The sequence below is a fragment of the Bombus impatiens genome, unplaced genomic scaffold (genome assembly GCF_000188095.3).
Source record: "Bombus impatiens unplaced genomic scaffold, BIMP_2.2 scf_0463, whole genome shotgun sequence".
NCBI lineage: Eukaryota > Metazoa > Arthropoda > Insecta > Hymenoptera > Apidae > Bombus > Bombus impatiens.
This window is the reverse complement of record NT_176882.1, coordinates 819,246-836,806: the sequence shown is the minus strand read 5'-3', so window position 1 is coordinate 836,806 and position 17,561 is coordinate 819,246. Positions and strand designations below refer to the sequence as shown.

Sequence of the window (17,561 nt, the reverse complement as noted above, 5' to 3'; positions counted from 1 at the left end):
ATTCTCTGATTTACTCATACCTTGCTACTACAGTAGAATCTTAATTATCCAAACTATGTAACCACGACACATGAGCAGTCTTGATAATTCATTTTTATCGAATACAGCGCCATGAAGGGGGAATATCTAAAGATTCGTTTCTATCTAACGATATCTGTAACTATGGAAATACTTGCTAAAAGTATGGTAAATTTCCATTATGAAGTCATAATTGTTAATGACCGAAAACATTTACACAGTATCGATGCTCTGGTAATCAATCATTCGTTCATTCATTAATCAATGTCCTGATAATCAAAGTTCTACTCTACGACGATTTATCGTACTCTTATATGACCATTATTTCATCTTTACGTACTATGATTTAAACCAAGTTTTACGCAAGATCTTGATTTCATAAAAGTACAAGGAAGCATCGTTTAAATGAAACGCGATTATCTTTCAAAGAACAATCTCCGCCATTCTATTTCCTTCCTTAACAAACCAGAGGATTGACTAATAGTTACACGTCGTTACTCACCACATCTTTACGCGTGTCCGTTGTAAATTCGCTGATGACACGTTCCTCTAACACGTTGCGAACGTCCTGCACCGAGGTGAACGACGACTGATCGATTACGTAAGAAGATTTCTGAACTATATCAATATCCATGACATCCTTCCTGGTGTCCGTCACATCATGTTTCACGATTGAAATTTTCGTGGTATCGTCTTTCGGCACGACAGAACTTGGTCTGTCTTTAGGTTCATCTCTTGTAGGAGATTCTCTTGGTCTCTTTTTTTCGTCTACTGGTTCCTTCTGTTGGTCAGTCGGTTTCTTCTTCTGGTCTTGTGGTTTCTCATACACAAACGAACCATCCCAAGTTGACGCGCCTGGTTTAGTCGGTCTCATAGATCTATCCACCGGACTTTTCTCAGGACTCTTAGGACGTCTTTCAGGAGACTTTCTCCCGTCTTCAGGATGTTTTCCAGATGGTGATCGAGGAACCTCTCTTCGAAGTTCTCTTTCGGTATCTGCAGTGCGTTTTTTATCGTCGATTTCATGAAATATCGTTGTAGAGACCTTGGACGAATTAAGAACTTCGGAATCTGAAGCCAGAGTTCGTTCAAGCGTCGTCGACGTGACAAATTCAGAAGTCTCCATTGTAGTGTCCGATAAAGTGATAGATTTTTCAGTGAGATAAGTCGGTTTCTTATCTTCTGACAATTTTCCATTATCTACTGGCGACGTTCGAATGGGAGCTCGTTCATCGGTAGGACGACGTGAAACGTCTGTCGATGGTTTCTTATCGGTAGGCTTTTTTGCTGGTTTTTCGTAAACAAACGAACCATCCCACGTTGAAGCACCTGGTTTGGACGGTCTAAAAGAGCTGTCAATTTTACTGGGGCTCTTAGGACGTTTGTCAGGCGACTTGAAGTCTTCTGGTTGCAACCCTTTATGTTCCAACGCTTTCTTCTCGGGACTCTTAGATCTATCTTCGATCGTCACAGACTTCTGTATCGTCGTTGGAACGCCATTACGAACAATTACTGTCTCTACGGAACTCGTGGAGTAATCCACGTTTGACGAATCGGTATAACTCTCGTGTGTGGTAGACTGTTCCAATACAATGGAATTGCTATAAACTTCTGAACTAGTGGATACTTGCTGAGAAGTATCACGAATATCCAAAGTGGTATCACTGATGTGCTTTCTCGATTTCGGTATTGGACTTTCTCTTGGTTCAGGTCGAATTTTATCTGCCGGTCTATCAACAGATTCTCTGCTAGACGGTCTTTTCGTTTCTGGCGATTTCTCCATGACGAAAGTTCCATCCCAGGTCGACGAACCAGGCTTGGTAAGCCTGGTATCTCTTCCTTTAGGTGTCTTGTCGGGAGTTTCTGGTCTACTCGATGTTCTGCTCGATGGACGATCTTGGCGAACAGGTTGCACATCGTAAACAATCGTCTCGTGTACGGAAGATAAACTAGAATCTTTAACATCGGTGAAACTCTGTTGACTCGATGAATGTTCGACTACGTAAGCCGTTGATGAAATTTCCGCCTCGTTTATCGAATTGTCCTCTGTAACGTCGCGAATGACGATGGAATCGGTCGGCCTTCGGCTATCCAGCTTTCGACGTTCATGAACTTGCGGCTTTTCGTAAACGAAACTGCCATCCCAAGTGGATTGACCAGGTTTGTAACACCGCGAAGTAGTGTCACGGGTAACTGATTTTTCTGGAGTTGATCGTCGAGGAGAACCTCCATCTCCGGAATCTTCTTCTATAATTATTTCAGAAACAGAGGTCACCTTTTCGCTAGTTTTTTTCTTCTCGTCGGTGGATGTAGCGTATTCCACGACGTACGAAGACGAAACAGACTCTGACATACTGGAGATATTCTGCTCCTCCGTGACGTCTTGAACATCCACGGAATCGTGTCTTTTCGCGCTTGTTCTGACCACAGTTTTGTCACTCGATAATTTCTTACCGCCATCCTGTGGCTTTTCGTATACGAATTGTCCGTTCCACGTTGAATCACCGGGTCTCGTAATTTTTTCTCCTCTACTAGACGACGATCTGTCTCTTAATAGCTCTGTTTTACTAACAGGTTTTCCATCGATGTAAATTTCCTCTGTGACATCTTTGCGTTCTTCCGAAATGAACCTCGAAGAGTCCGTGCCGCCTTGTACCACGTGGACAACGTTCGAAGATTTCTTTTCGTAAGATCCGTCAGAACTTTTCTCCTTGAAATCCGTTCTCTGTGTTGATTCTATAACATTATCGCCACCAATATGATGAAAGACAGAAGCATCTGACACGTTTCTTTTTCTCGGTTCTGGTGTTTTTTCGACCATAAAAGTACCGTCCCACGTAGACTCTCCAGGTTTCGTGTATCGAGTCGAACCTTTCGAGTGTGCTTCCGTCGTAACTTGCCTCTGTCCTCCGGCAAAATCGATCGTGTCTTCAGAAACATGTTCGTGAATGTCGCGACCGATCGAGTTAACGTTTCGATCAAAACTTTCGATGTTAGTCGAGCTAGAACGACCCTCGTCGATGATAATTTTCGAGTCCTGTATTACCGTCGACGATGAACGCTGATCGATAAACGAACTCTCAGAGATTTCAATGCTCGACATGCTCTCTTGTACATTATCGGTGTTAACTTTGGACACCAAGCGATCTATTTTTGCCTTGTCGAGACTGTCCCGGTCTGTTCGAGACGTATCGACGTTTCTCGAGACGTCCTTGTCTTTAGCCGGACTTTCGCTAATAAACGTGCCATCCCACGTAGACTGGCCGGGTTTGTTGCACCGCGTGACAACGTCGCTAATTTTGTCCGCTTTTACGCTGCTCTTCGCGGTGCTTTCGCTAACAGTGGCGTTGGAGGAAGAATCGAGGATGACCTTGTTACTGGCAATTCTGACATCATCCGTATGTTTAACTCGACCTACGTCCGAGGGTACGACCGTGGTCTCCTTGTCAATGATGCGACTCTGAGTGGCTGTTACTCTACCGTTGTCATCGAGTTTTTCACCTGATTCGTGGATTCTCGAGATATTCGCGAACGTTTTTCCATCCTTGGTTGTCTCTTCGTACGTTTCTTTACTGGCTTGTTTGCTTTCGTACGATTTTGATGACGTATGTATTCTGGGAGCGTGATCACCGTTCACGATACCGTTGGAAGACGTCGTCTTTGATAGCTGATCGTAATAATCTCCCATCGAAGACGATGTTTCCACGACCATTGAAGAGGATATAGATTTCTGAATAGTTTCTGCTCGAGACTCGCTACGACTCTCGGACGATCTACTAACTTGCTCCAACGTTTCTCCTCGATGTCCATCCGAACGTACCTCGACGTCCTTAACATTTTGTGGACTGTCACGAACAGTTTTTCCCTGTTTAACAGACTGCATCTGTTCTTGCGCTATAAAGTCCTGAGAACTCTTACCCGTTCTATATGTAGACGTACTTTGACCAACAGTCTGAGGAGCAGACTCGATCACCTTAATTACGTTACCCTTGGAATCCATGATAACCTCGCGACTCGCGCTGGTTACCTCGACGACGCTGCTCCTAGATTCGCTCTCCATAATCTGTGTCGCTTCCTCGACCATGCTCGTCGACGATACCATCTCGACCGTCTCAACGGTCGTCATATCCGAGGAACTGGAAGAAGTCGTGGCGACTTCCTTCGAGCTCCCCTTGCTCTTTCCACTCGTCTTCTTGTGTATAGTCATTTTAACTCACTTCTATTCACAATCGTATACCGATCTTTCATGCGAGTGCAACAACACGAAGTAACGATACAAAGGGCAAACTCGCGTCGCGCACCGAAACCGTAGGAAAATAGACAAAAACCAAGAACTATCCGTATGTTTACTTTCTATCACGATAGGAAACACGCGACTCGGCGATCACTCGAGCCGGACTGAAGCTTCACTACGACCGGCCCAGTTTGCAAACTCGTTTCTCTTCGTCCCTCAACGCTCGCTCTATTATATCGTGTATATCAACGATTATACACACTCTTCGCCTTTTCCACTGTGTCTCTTTGTTTCTTGTTCTCTGCGTGTCTCGGTATAACGTATACGTGTGTAAATCTGCGTGTCTCAGTGCAGAACGCGCCGTTAGAATGGTAAACGCGGGAGAAAAGATTCGTTTTGATGTTCACGGTCCGGTACCGCGAGTCGATGTGGCATCGACGATGGCTCGCTGGCCCTAGTGACCACACCATACACCGTTGCTCTCCGTCACTACCATTGCCACGACGTACGCGAACCACGACTCTTTTGCCTGGAGAACGCCGATCCGGCCTCCCTACTTTTCTCTCGTATGTCGCCCGGCGTGGGATGTTACCGCGTATTCGCTCGTGTCTCGCGTCCGTGTGCGTGCACACGATCCTTCTAGCCGATTCTTATTGTGTACCGTTCTCGAGTGAGTTGGCGAGATACAACTCTTCCTCTCTTCTTCTTCTTCCCAAACCGGGTCTTGTCCTCGTTCTTCTTTGCCCGCTTCGCTTTTGCCCGATCCTCTTTAAGGATAATCCACCTCCAAACGCTCTCTCGCCGTCTTTTCCTCCGTTTTGCGTTTCGCTGCGCGAAAAATCTCACCTCGAATCGTTCATTCTGCTGAGGCATTTTTACCAAGAAGCAGAATGTTTCCCGTTTCTGTCAACGTCGCCAGACGACTAAAAACGACTTTGCTAATACACCACGTACATACACGTGCTTATGTGCATTCGTTAGAAGAGTACACATACTGTATCAACAATATTGTATAACCGCCTGCAGCGCGAGCGTGTCTATCTACGTTTCGTTACGCTCTACGGTTATTTGTCTACTTCAAATTATGAGTCTGCTTTGACTGATCGTAAAATTCGTTCTAGCTCCTATCGACGTTAACGTAGGAACGTTGACTCGTAAAAGGATAGTTGTTGTCGAAGAAAAATGTTTTTATTAAAAGTACGTAAGTTAATATTCTCGCATTCTTAATTTGTAAACCACGGAAGACGAGCTGACTCATCGCTCAGATTGCATATTTGTTAGATATGACGATGTTTTTATTTAGAAATCGCCTATTCTTTTTACATTTAAATTAAAATGAATCATATATTTACATTTACGAGTTACTAAGACCGACGTATCTAAGATTTTTTTTTTATTATACTTCTAGATTCGTGATTCTAGAAAATTTCTAATTAAGGAACGATCCAATTAATACATTAAACGTCCACGTGACGCTATGTACGCCGAATTTTCGATAATCATCTATCAACCGTATCTCGCTGATTACCGATATTCTATCACAAAAGTTCTTGATCATTACATAAACTCTCACACCGCTTCTCTCACGCTACTTCATTTACAATCCAATGCCGTAAAATTCGCATCCAGGTGCAAGAAGTTGTCCGTGTTCTCGTCATTCGATACGCATACTTATCTAGCGCCACAAATACGCGCACCGATGCATTGGTCGATTCGTTCATGCTACAAGTTCATCCTATTGTGTAACGACAGCTCTAGCTAGCCAAACCTTTTCTGTGGACTTTCTCCATATAGAATGATAAATATGGAACGTCTTCGCGTTCCGATCGCTAAATTCCATAGTCTGTTCAGTCTGTACACGTACGTACGATATTTACCAGCGCTGGACCGTCTTACAACAATTTTATGGAGGCCCGTCGACCGAAACAGCCGCTCTGTTTCGTTCGCGGCGAATAAAGCCCGTAAACGCACACCCTCTATTTTTACGCGTCGCGTTCGCTCGCTGTAAAAGCACGTACGGTTTTCTCTTTCATTCGGAGGCTGACGTGGCGCATTAGGCGAAACACGTACAGGAACAAAACTCTCTTTGGACGCGACTTTATTCACGTGTGTGGCCGCGCGTGTACACCTTCAGCTTCTTTCACGGCGAAAGATATTGCAACCGAAGCGTAGCCGACATTTACTCTTTTCGCTTTCCATCGTAAGAGATTACGTCGACGACGATACCACGTACACGCGTCGCGTTACAGGTACAAATGCAATTTTCGCGTTGCCGAGCGTGTTCGCCGGAACATGTTCGCCTCTTCCACTACGATTCGGTATACACGGGAATCTGTAGCTGTTCTTTCGAGCAACGTGTCACAGACAGGGAGAAAGAGACGACGATGTTCTTATTTATAAGCATATAGCGATTACGACTTTGAATAAGCCCGTTGTTGAAGATAGAAATTTGTACTCGTATGATGATTACACGAGCTGTGTCTGTAGGTTCTGTGTCCCTTGGACTACTTACTTTCCAAGATACGGATCAGATAAGAGAAGACTACGATCGTTTGTTTAAGTATTATAGTAATATTTAAAAAATCTCTATGATACGTATCGAATTATACCGTACAGTTTGTCAGTGATTATACAAATAATTAAAACCTATTATTTGTTGATTCTATTAAGGAGATCCATATTACTTTTAGCTATTAGTTTGTTATTAATATAACGTTCGTGTACTGTCCCTACAAATCGACCAAAGTGTCCAGGTGCTCGTATGCGATAGCGTATATTAGGACTGAAACTTGCATGAACGCGAGGTTCGTTCATTCATCCATAATACCTTATACTAATCATCGCGTTTCGTATGAAAGCAGCAGGTGTTCTAATTCTTACGAACTCTACGTAACTATCTAATTACATTTTCTAAAGCTCTCTAACCGCTTCAACGCATTCATGTCACGACGATAACGAGCTTTCCCTCTAAGTGAAATTTAATTACACTACCATAACCCATAATTAAGAAACGGACAAATATGTCGTCCACGTTTACATCTTCATTCGATCTGGATGCGCACGTTTCTCTCGATAAACCGCCTCGTCAACGAGCTTTGAACTTTCCGCACTCAGCAATGCAATTACGTACGATGATAGTGACGAAAGAGAAATTATGTGCATTATCGTTCGCGATACGATATGTTCGTTTTCTGAAGAAATAAGATCGGTCGCGAATAAGCACGAATACGAAATGAACGTGTCTGGAGGAGAGGCAGAGCAGAAGGGGATAGCTCGGAGAAACCGGTCCTTCGTGATGTCTCGATGTAAACCAGGCGATGACGTAGGCCGTGGAGAGCCGCGATCGCGGCGTTCCCCTTGGAGGTGTCGGATTGGCTCAGCAATGGCCATTATTTTCGCGTGCACTATCGCAGATATAGTGGCTGATTGCACCGTTGACGATGTCGTTAACGAGCTAACAGAGTTGAAGGAATTATTGTTAGATTGCCCTGTGATACAAATGGAGGTGCGGTAACACTGAAATTTATCGCACGGAATTGGTCTGCCCTGAGAGACTTATCGCCAATGTCAATGCCGCGTTTCCGCCAGACTCGAAATCTCCAAACTATCCTTTGAACGTCCCCAATTCGTTGACTCCCTATAATTTATCATTTATTAACTAGCATAAACGTTTTAAGACGCTGTACTCTGCTGTCCGAAGAATTTCGTTTGGTTAGTTCAATTCATGAACATTCTGATCGTCACACGATTGAAATTTATATGTTTCGCCTGTGGATTATAATATTTAAAGTTTAGAAAGTATCACGTTGTAATAGAAGCACGATAAAAGCGAGTCTTTTATTTTATAATATTATTTACGCGTTATTCAACACTTTTTAGTCGATCTTATTTCATATCTTATTTTAATCGTTTGGAAATATTTAGAAACACTGGTTACCGGAATCTATTAGGTTGTTCGAAAAGTTTCTTTCGTCTCATAAGATGATAATAGATGAGCAACAATTTCTGTTTTATATTATTTTATTGTCTATTAATCCTATAACTAATATAAAACAAAAATTCATAAATACAATATAAAAAATAAATATAAAAACAAACTTTTATAACTAGTATAAAACAAAAAACATTGTGCGTCTATTATTTTCTTATAAAACGAAAGAAACTAATATTTTTTATTTTGTCTTTCTATAACGATTTCAACTATGACCAACTTCTTGTACGCTAAAGCCTTTTCATACTATCCGTTAATGGATAAATAACGCTCTTGCATAAAGACAATTTCCACGTACCTCAGAGTGACGTTACATCGTCGATGAGCTTTCTTTAAACGCGACATCATTGTCTGATTTGTTATTAAGTATTACACAAACCGAGTAAGAATCTGTTTGTCCTTGGTTAAAATAAATAACCCTATGATGCAACAGGAAATGCGACGTTAAGCAGGAACGTCGAAAGGATAGATGTACGCGTAACTTTGATGTCGTATTGATCGCGATCCAACGACCTTCGAATCCGAGACACGCGATATTTTACTTCGATAGGATCACTAAATCGACGTTGAATCATTACGTAGGTAGTATCGCATACGATATAGAGGAAGCACGCTCTTTCTTTAGTCTGATGGCCTTTAACGCTTTTCCTTCGACTTTTCGCTCGGATGCATATTTAATATGCGCCTGTACGCAACACGTCGAGATACGTTTAGCGAAAACAGCAATTTTACATCGATCAAAGAATTAGAACTATTTTTACAAGTTGTTTAACCCATTAAACACCAACGTTGCGCCAATGCCATATTCCCTTCGTAATTGATTTCAATTCATTTAAATTATACAGGGTGGTTGGTAACTGGTGGTACAAGCGGAAAGGGGGTGATTCTACGCGAAAAAAGAAGTCGAAAATATAGAATAAAAATTTTTCGTTTGAGGCTTTGTTTACCAACCACCACCAGTTACCAACCACCCTGTATAATACAATTTCGAAGCTTAACATTATGATTATACACGTTCCATGTACATATTATTCATTCGTCAAATAATACTATAGTTTCCTTATTATTTATTGCGATCTTTACAAAACTGTTTCGAAAGACGTAGGCAAGAAACGAGGTATGTATTTTCGAAGCTTGAACGAGCTGTTTGAAGGGATTCATTATCGACAAGGGCGAAACATTTTTCAAGAGAAATTTCGTGAAATCATCATAAATAGCAAATATCTAATTCTTGTTAAAAGTGTGTCTTAACTTTCGCTACGATTTTCCCAAACAACCTACTATCATTTTAACACGCTTTTTATCCGGATAAAACAATACGTTACTCTATTTGCCTTTTACAATATCATTCGTACGTTCTCGCAACTTTCGCGAATTATTTCATTGCACGATCCTTAACGGATCAAACAATGGGATGACACACGGCTGGTTCGGAGAAAAGTCGTAAAGTCCTAATAAGGAAATATTTTGCGGTCGTCCCGCGAATCCATCATCGATTTCTGACCGGTATAGGACTGCTGAAAAAAATCGAGGACGCAAAGTGCATACGATTGATCTCGATCTCGACGATCGATTTCGGTTATGGAGCGAAAGTACCACGCCCGTCCCGACGCATTTCCCGTAAAAAGTGTCGTCAGGTCATGGCGTGGGTAGGAACCGTGCAAGCGCTGCTACGTGAAACCAACTTCGATGCTCCGTATTTGGTGAATGCGTTAAAATCCGTAGGCGAACCAGTAACTGGTCGACCGCGTCATCCGGAGACCGACAAGTATACTACATAGGAACTACCACGTTCGGAATAGAAACGCCATTGAACAAACGTTTACGTTTACGTATATGTTGTTTCAATACGTGCATTCTTCGTCTTCATCTTCGAAGTGGCAGACTAAACGAGAATTCCTGGAACTTCTATCGAACTATGAGTCATTTCTCTGAATCGTTGCTCATTTGCTATTCACGCATGATAGTTGTCGTTTCTTTCCATTTTAATATCGATGGAAATTGAGTGACCGTGATAATTAAACTGTAAACGTTTGGACACTTCGGTCGACTTGTCGTAATGTTATGTGAATTTTAGTAGAACGTACAAATTAGTGACGAATTGGTAATTAGTAATTAGAAATAACACTTATATTATACCTTTACAAAACCAGCAGGCTATAAACCTAAATTAGTCGCTAAAAAACGTTAATAACAAGGTATTTCACTAGTTATCACATATGCTGTTATAAATTATCATTTGTACATAAAACGCATTTACGAAACTCGCGTGTTCTAATTGTTAAAATCATTAGACAAATATAAAAAATTATCCTACGAGCATCCCTAGTTTAGCGTTGCCACTTTCTCAAAGAAGCAAGAATAAAAACTGAATAGAAAAAAAATTGGGTCGAAAGAGTTAAGAATGAGTATACTCGATATGGTAGCGAGGTGAAACTTTGCAAAAACGAAGGGGTCTATTTATTTGTAAATTCGCATCCACTCGTGATCCATTCGTATTTACTTAAGAAGAAGGACGCGATCGAATTCCAAGGCGCGGTTATGCCGCGACGCCTTGATCAGAAACGCTTTTCAGTTGCTAGTGTATCGCAATGTTACATGTAATGGATCGAGATCGATCGTTTCTCACGGACGTCCGTCGATCTTTATGGTTAACAGGGTTAAGTATATATGAAGAAAAAGTCAACCGCCTCGCTTAAATCAGGCTATCCTTTTCCACGTCCCTCTCGGGAGAATCGAAAGCTTGCCCAACTTGAAAGACGGCCCCGGCTGGCTCCTTTTATAATGGATAGCGCTATAATGAAGCACGGTACAGCGCGTTCTCTTATTAATTAACGTTAAAAGGGAAACTTTTGTAATTCCGCTTCTAAGACGAAGCGATGTACTCTACAACGACCCCTGCGCGCCATTCTATCGTCCTCAAGATCTCGACGTATCGGCCCTCTCTCGGAAAATAACGCATTCGTGGATAATTAAAATACCTCTTTCGAATTTTTCTCGAATGAAAATCTCGTCTTCTGTCTGCTTTAAGAGATCTTCCTAGTTTCCAAAAGCTCAATATACTTGAAATTTATGAAGCATCAGTAGATGTTGCTGCATCGTTTGAATTAGGATTTTGCAAATATTTTCACGGACAAGAAAACCATGATCTTCTTTGCTGGTCCTTTTATTTCTCGATATCTTTGTAGTATTCTAGTTCAAATGATAATCACGAATCTATGGATTGAGAATGTATTGGCACGTTGAATTTTTAGATAACTACAGCGTCTAATGTTAGTTTCTCGTGTGCTTTGTATGACATTACAGAAATAGCATTTCTATGTATGGTCCTAGTTCAATGGACAATGGATATTTTCCAGAAAATAATGATGGTTTCTAACAACGTACCAATTCAAAAGTTCTTGGCCGGAACATTATTCTTATAACGCACTTTGACCCTGTTCTCATCAGTATCGCACAAAGCGAAACGAATGCACGGTCACGCATGGTTACCGTTGAATACGTAAAATACGTCACTCTCATGAAGTCACCAAAGCTATTGCCGCATATTGTTGTATAAATTCTATGCCTGCACGGTGTACGCGATACTTTCTCATATTTAATTTTCAGTAAATTTCCTATTCTCGGTGAAATTATCGTCAATGTCAAATTTTAGTTCAGTTATGAAAAAACATAAACCTTTTAAAAAAAAAAACATAAAAAAAAACATAAAAAAAACCTTTTAGAAGCTGCAGAGCAGGTTATTCTGAAAGGATCAGTTTTATCGAAGTAACAATTACATGATAGCGAACAGTGTTTCGATATAAATAATAAAGTGCAGCGTGAAGAACGTGTAATAATGTGATCAACGAAGCCAAACGAAATTACATTATACCGAATGAAAAGATCGTGAAGCGGTTTAACTAGCAGTTTCCGAGCGTATAATGAAAAATTTGATGGTAATTTCATCAGCGAACCGACCATAAAAATGAGTACGCTCGAACACACTGATCGCTTTAATCCCACGATAATGAATAAGGATGCACGAAACGAGGACACATCCATGTATCGCATTGATTTACGTTAAAGGAAGCTGATGGTCCCGCGGCATCGGAAGCATAACGAAAAAAGGGGCAAGAAGAGGCGTCGTCTCTCGTTGCGTTCACGGCAAACAGCCCATAAGCGGCCATACCAATTTCACATCTCGTCTCGAATAAGATGGTAGGGGGATGATACGAATGCATATACAGAATGCATATGATGTCATGGACTGTTTCGTTCGGTTTACTCATGGCAAGGGTAAAGTCTCTTCGCGGACAATTCTTAATACCGCGATAAATATTCGAGAGTGTTGGTAAGAACCACGGAGATACGAGTACGTAGCCAGCCGTACGCGTACGTAAGTAGACGACAGATCGCGTTTCTCTGTATACGACCATGACACTAAATTACAGACTTATACAGTGGTTGTCAATCTGCATTTACAAGTAAGATCGTACCATATACGCGCGACGCGACGCAATTAATCATCTTTTTCGTGTACTTGAGAAACCAGACTGCCCAGACCCAATTCAAAGCGTCATTGTCATACCGAGTGAAAAGGGAACCCAGAATTAGGACACTTGATGCAAACACGGTGAGAAGCAAATAGTAAACACGGTACATAATTGATCGAAAAGTGTGCATGACGTTGATTAATAATATACCTTTGTGCTGCAGAAATATGTATCAAGGCAGATTTCGTTGTCACAAAAGGTGACAGTCACCTGCGACGGTGTTGATATCAATAGAAATGTAATTACGATCTTGATATTAATTTTGCGACGAATTGAATCATGGTCAGGGGATGAATTGGTGCATGACAGCCGATACGATGTAATTTTGTTCGATGGTTCAGGCATAAGATGAGACCATATGATACGGAAAACTGTCGGGAGCTATCGATAACCGCGCGCGGAGCAAACCACAGGCGGCATTGGCACGCACGTAAGGGACCCCTTATCTCGGGAACAGAAACTACGGGGTCAATACGTCACCGCTTTGTAATCAGCCGCGTACCATGCACGCTTAAACGGATAATCATATTGACCGCTCGCCAATATTAACATTTTTCGGAAAGCCATTGCAAGGAATCGGCCTGCTAGCCTACATATTGCTCGAGTGCCCTCACACGCGAGCTCTATCTTCTTCGCATAGAGTTTTATCGAGATCAACGGAACAACGGGGATCGTGCTTATACAAGGACGCATCCACGCGGACGGATACACATATACTCGTATATCTTTCTAGCGTTGCAGATGCGGTTACCAGAGAGAGAGTATTGATGAAACAATAGAAAGTACATGAACGCGGTACTGAAAGAACAGACCATATCGCGATCCACATACGCTCGGAATGCGAATGGTAGAAGTAAATGCGATGAAAATCGATCACAATTGTCGCATGAATGCACCCTTATATTCGAGGCACGATGTAATAGAGGATATATGTATAAGCACGATAGATTACCGTTTAAATATGAATGACTCCGTTTCTATTTCCACTTTTGTTTTTTTGAAGAATAATTAATTGCGTTAATTGATCGATGCTTTCGTGCACGTTAAGGTCTTCAAAGGAAATGCTACTCTTATATATGAGGAAATCGGATCATGTGTAGAGCCCCTGTAAAACGGCAACCGTTATTACACCGCTGTCGGCTGTATGGTAGCATCATTAGCGTTGTGTAAGTCTTATAACCTCTCAGTGCAAAATTTAAATTTCAAATGTTAAATAGTAATTTTTCATTACGCTCGAACGAGTAATTATGTAAGTAAAGATATTTTCTAGTTTTGTACGAATCAAATTTCAAGAAACTAGAAGACTGTAGAAATTGCGCTTTCTGGAAGACAGATCAAAGACAACCCACGTCCGATTTCATGTGCCATGCACAAAGGCATCTGTATTACATCGGATCAAAGGGAGAAAAGAATTTACTTTATGTTCTTCGCTTAACGTACGATCTTTCTTCTATTTTACATACGAGTTAAATAGTTGAAATGTTCTAAGATAAAAAGCTGTTCACGAATCTAAAATATCGTGTATTCAAATGTAACCAATATAAACGATATAACTTTTCAAACGATACTTCATAATTTTTCATCTTTTTTCCTCTTTCAAATAGCTACATAATTTTCATTAAAAATATTATAAGAATATTGATAAATATTGATAAGAAAATTTCGATAAGTTTGAAAAGTTAAATTAACACTCACCTTTCAGTTATATTTTCCTAGTAGCGTTTCTACACAACATATCGATCATCGTCTTGAGGGAAGATGACAGTGGTTCCTCGATCACTGCCCAATTGAGGTGTCGTAACGCTAATCGTCTGGAGGTATGGAATGAGATAACGCATTGTTTTCCGACGAAACCGAACGAACGTTTGGCACACATTCGGTAACGGCGGGACGCCGTTGCACCGACGGCGGTTCGCACCTCACAGATACATCGCGACGTCTGACGTTCCCGCGCCCATTGCCGTCGAGACAACGTCGTCATGACGACCGCGCATAACAACCTTTGCCCATGCGCATATCGTTTCTATTACGTAGATTATAAACGCGGCAATATACGGACCAGAAATGATTTTTGATAAAATATAACCAATAAAAACAGAACATGGTAAGTGTGTCTTGATCATTTTTACAATTTAATAAATGAAAAAATTATCACATTCTTTAATTTTATATCCATTTCCGTACATTTATATTAAAAATATATGTACTTAACCTGTGAAAAAAGTAAAATAGAGAATATGATCTTTTAAAATTTTGGACCAATACTATTAAAAAATATAAAAATGTATTTTGTGCAATATGTCTGTTTTATCACAAGTAGAAGTATGATTGTTTTCTTTTAATAGCAATAAAAGACATAATTTGGAATGAATTTGATAGAATAGCTTATTTATAATATAAAAAATGAAAGAAGTAATTATAATAAAGTTGCTGATATTTACATATATAAGTAGGTATTACTAATACAATTCCTGATTCCTTTACGAAACATAGTAATATTCCACATTTGATCTTGATCTGTAGGATTTCTATGATTTTCAAATTTACATATTGCATACATTACACATATAGATATTATAAATAGGTAAGCAGAAGGAATAAATTAACACTAGCATTTGATTTTTCCTTATATAAATTTTCTACATAACTAAATACTTACATCGTCGATTTCATTATAAGTAACTTTATATTAAACTAATATTTATATGTTTATTATATTCATTTATGCTTTGTATATTGACTAACTTTTACACTATATTTTTTAGTTTTTATTCAACACATTAATTGAATTGACTTTGAGCTGATTCAAACTGAGTTTGAGCAATTTCACAAATGATTATAAATATTATACTTATGATATTAAGTACTTCATGTGTTATCATTTGTTCATATGTTCAGTTTGCAATATAACGCTATATCATAATATAGAATAAAAGATATAGTTTTCTAACGATGGGATATAATTGTTGGAACTCACAAAAGTCACTGTTCTTTCGCTCTACTTGTAAGAACAAATCAATAAGATCACGGTATATTAAATTATAATTATATTTCTCTTACTTCTCCCTTTTATACTTTATCATAACACATTCATGAACAAATCAACATACCTATTTAACTTCCTGATATTATAATGTTCTTAAAAGAATCTGTGTTCAAATACTATACGTCCTATATTTCTAAAGAATATTTCTCTACTCGAAGAATATGTATCCAAACCAGAAATAAAAGATCCAGTGCATTTAGGGTACATTCTAAAGATAATCATGGTATTTAATCATATTATTTTCATTTAATAAATTAGACTAATCTTTTCTAAATATTCAACAAGCTGGACATATTGTAGAATTAGATATGTCCTGTTTAACTTGTCAAATTATTAAACACTCGAGAATTTTATTCAAATATTTCCATTGACTAACATCTATATTAATAAGATTTGTTGTAACAATGTATTATACATAAAATATAATTCTGTTTTATAAATCAAAAATGACAAACTATGTTACAAAAGTATTAAGCGTTATATATCATCATTCTATAAAATGAAAGTCTTTTTCATTATGATATGTATGATATTAGTTATCTGCAATTTATTTTGAAGTTAGTGTGACAATAAAAAATGAAGGAAATAGATAGGTTCTTTTGATATGGATAAAGTATCAAATAATCTAATCAATAGAATTTCTTGATATATTTTATTAGTAACTACAGCATTAATAAACAATATAGAATAATATCCAATATTATTCTTAATAAAGAATATTTCAAAACAAAAATGAAATCTTAACATTGAAATTACAAATAGTATAACAGAGTACTAAATGCTTGATATCCAGTAATGCCAAAACCTACAAAAAAGGCTAGTGCTCTATGAGGTTGTTTTGGGAAAATAGCATATACCACTGTGTGAACAAATCTAGCAATTACAAAAGCCCTAATTAACATTGAAGCTAACCATGTAGAAGGTCCTGTGGTCAACCAAGCGAATGTAACAATATACCATATAAGTATATTTTCCAAATCATTTAAATGTGCTCTGCGTACGCGTTCAACTTCGGGATCATTGGTATTAACTTTTGATCCTTTTAACGTTTTTGTATCCTCGATGTTTGCAAATGCCTGAAATAGATATAAAAATTATATTTTCTGTTTTCGCATACGATATAAATATGGATAATTTTGTATTGCAAGTTAATGAAGTGTATACGTACCAAATTCTTAAATCTGAAGCGTGCCGTTAATGGTGCCATCGCGAGTAATTTTAAAGCAAGGACACTTCCCCAAAATGCAAAAATTTTGAAAAGTTCAGGGTCTACAAGACTTGTGTTTAAGGTGGTCATTATAAATGTCGTATATTATGTATAATTCCGTGTAGATTAATTCGATAAAGTACGTTGCATAAATTGTGTCTTGCGAATTGCGTTAGAACGTATGCTACGTACAAGGATTCTGATGAGACTATTCATGGTATTAGCGTTACATGTTAAAATGTATGTGCAAAGTGGGGATGCGTATAAAAAAAAAGCTAATGTCATCATGTATAAACATGTTTTTCATGATGATTTTACAAAACTAATACGAGTGAGAAACGATAACAATATCTATTGAAATGTGTTTTCATATTTATTCTTATTTGAATATTAACAATTCATAGATATGTCCTGTATCTTTCTTATGCTATGTAATATGTATTATACTTTTCAATTAAATTCAAATACGTGATTTGACTATTCATATATGCATTAGTCATATAGCATGTAGTATATAGATTTCATATACA

The 17,561-nt window shown here is 39.0% G+C and overlaps 2 protein-coding genes and 1 long non-coding RNA gene across 5 annotated transcripts in view; 1 reads left to right on the top strand and 2 right to left on the bottom strand.

Moving 5' to 3' along the window:
* The window catches only part of LOC100747732 (titin), a 47,675-nt gene extending 32,960 nt beyond the window's left edge, over positions 1-14,715 (bottom strand). The window contains exon 1 of one of the 3 annotated variants that reach the window (XM_012387232.3): positions 14,474-14,715. Coding sequence is in view for 2 of the 3 variants with exons in the window: in XM_012387231.3 (XP_012242654.1) it covers positions 521-4,225 (3,705 nt within the window). In the remaining variant the exon portion in view is untranslated. Of the gene's footprint in view, positions 1-520; positions 4,782-14,473 lie in introns of those variants that run through there. The other 2 variants (XM_012387231.3, XM_012387230.3) reach the window with 2 other exon arrangements.
* On the top strand, positions 11,950-14,392 carry LOC112213072. Its single transcript, XR_002946952.2, has 3 exons — positions 11,950-12,858; positions 12,942-13,944; positions 14,049-14,392. It is a non-coding gene; the product is annotated as an uncharacterized LOC112213072 (long non-coding RNA).
* Positions 14,716-16,537: 1,822 nt separating the features above from the next.
* Positions 16,538-17,315, bottom strand: LOC100747291 (microsomal glutathione S-transferase 1). The gene is made up of 2 exons (XM_003490569.4): positions 16,993-17,315; positions 16,538-16,900 (listed from the first exon to the last, which is right to left on the bottom strand). The coding sequence occupies exons 1-2, from the start codon at positions 17,119-17,121 to the stop codon at positions 16,577-16,579; spliced, it is 453 nt and encodes a 150-aa protein (XP_003490617.1). The 5' UTR covers positions 17,122-17,315; the 3' UTR covers positions 16,538-16,576.
* Between the last annotated feature and the right edge of the window lie 246 nt (positions 17,316-17,561).

Excerpts from the sequence above, each read along its gene's own strand:
- LOC100747291 (XM_003490569.4), bottom strand. The coding sequence starts at position 17,121 with ATGACCACCTTAAACACAAGTCTTGTAGACCCTGAACTTTTCAAAATT. Across the intron at positions 16,901-16,992 it reads GCTTCAGATTTAAGAATTTG|GCATTTGCAAACATCGAGGA; the intron begins GTACGTATACAC and ends TATCTATTTCAG.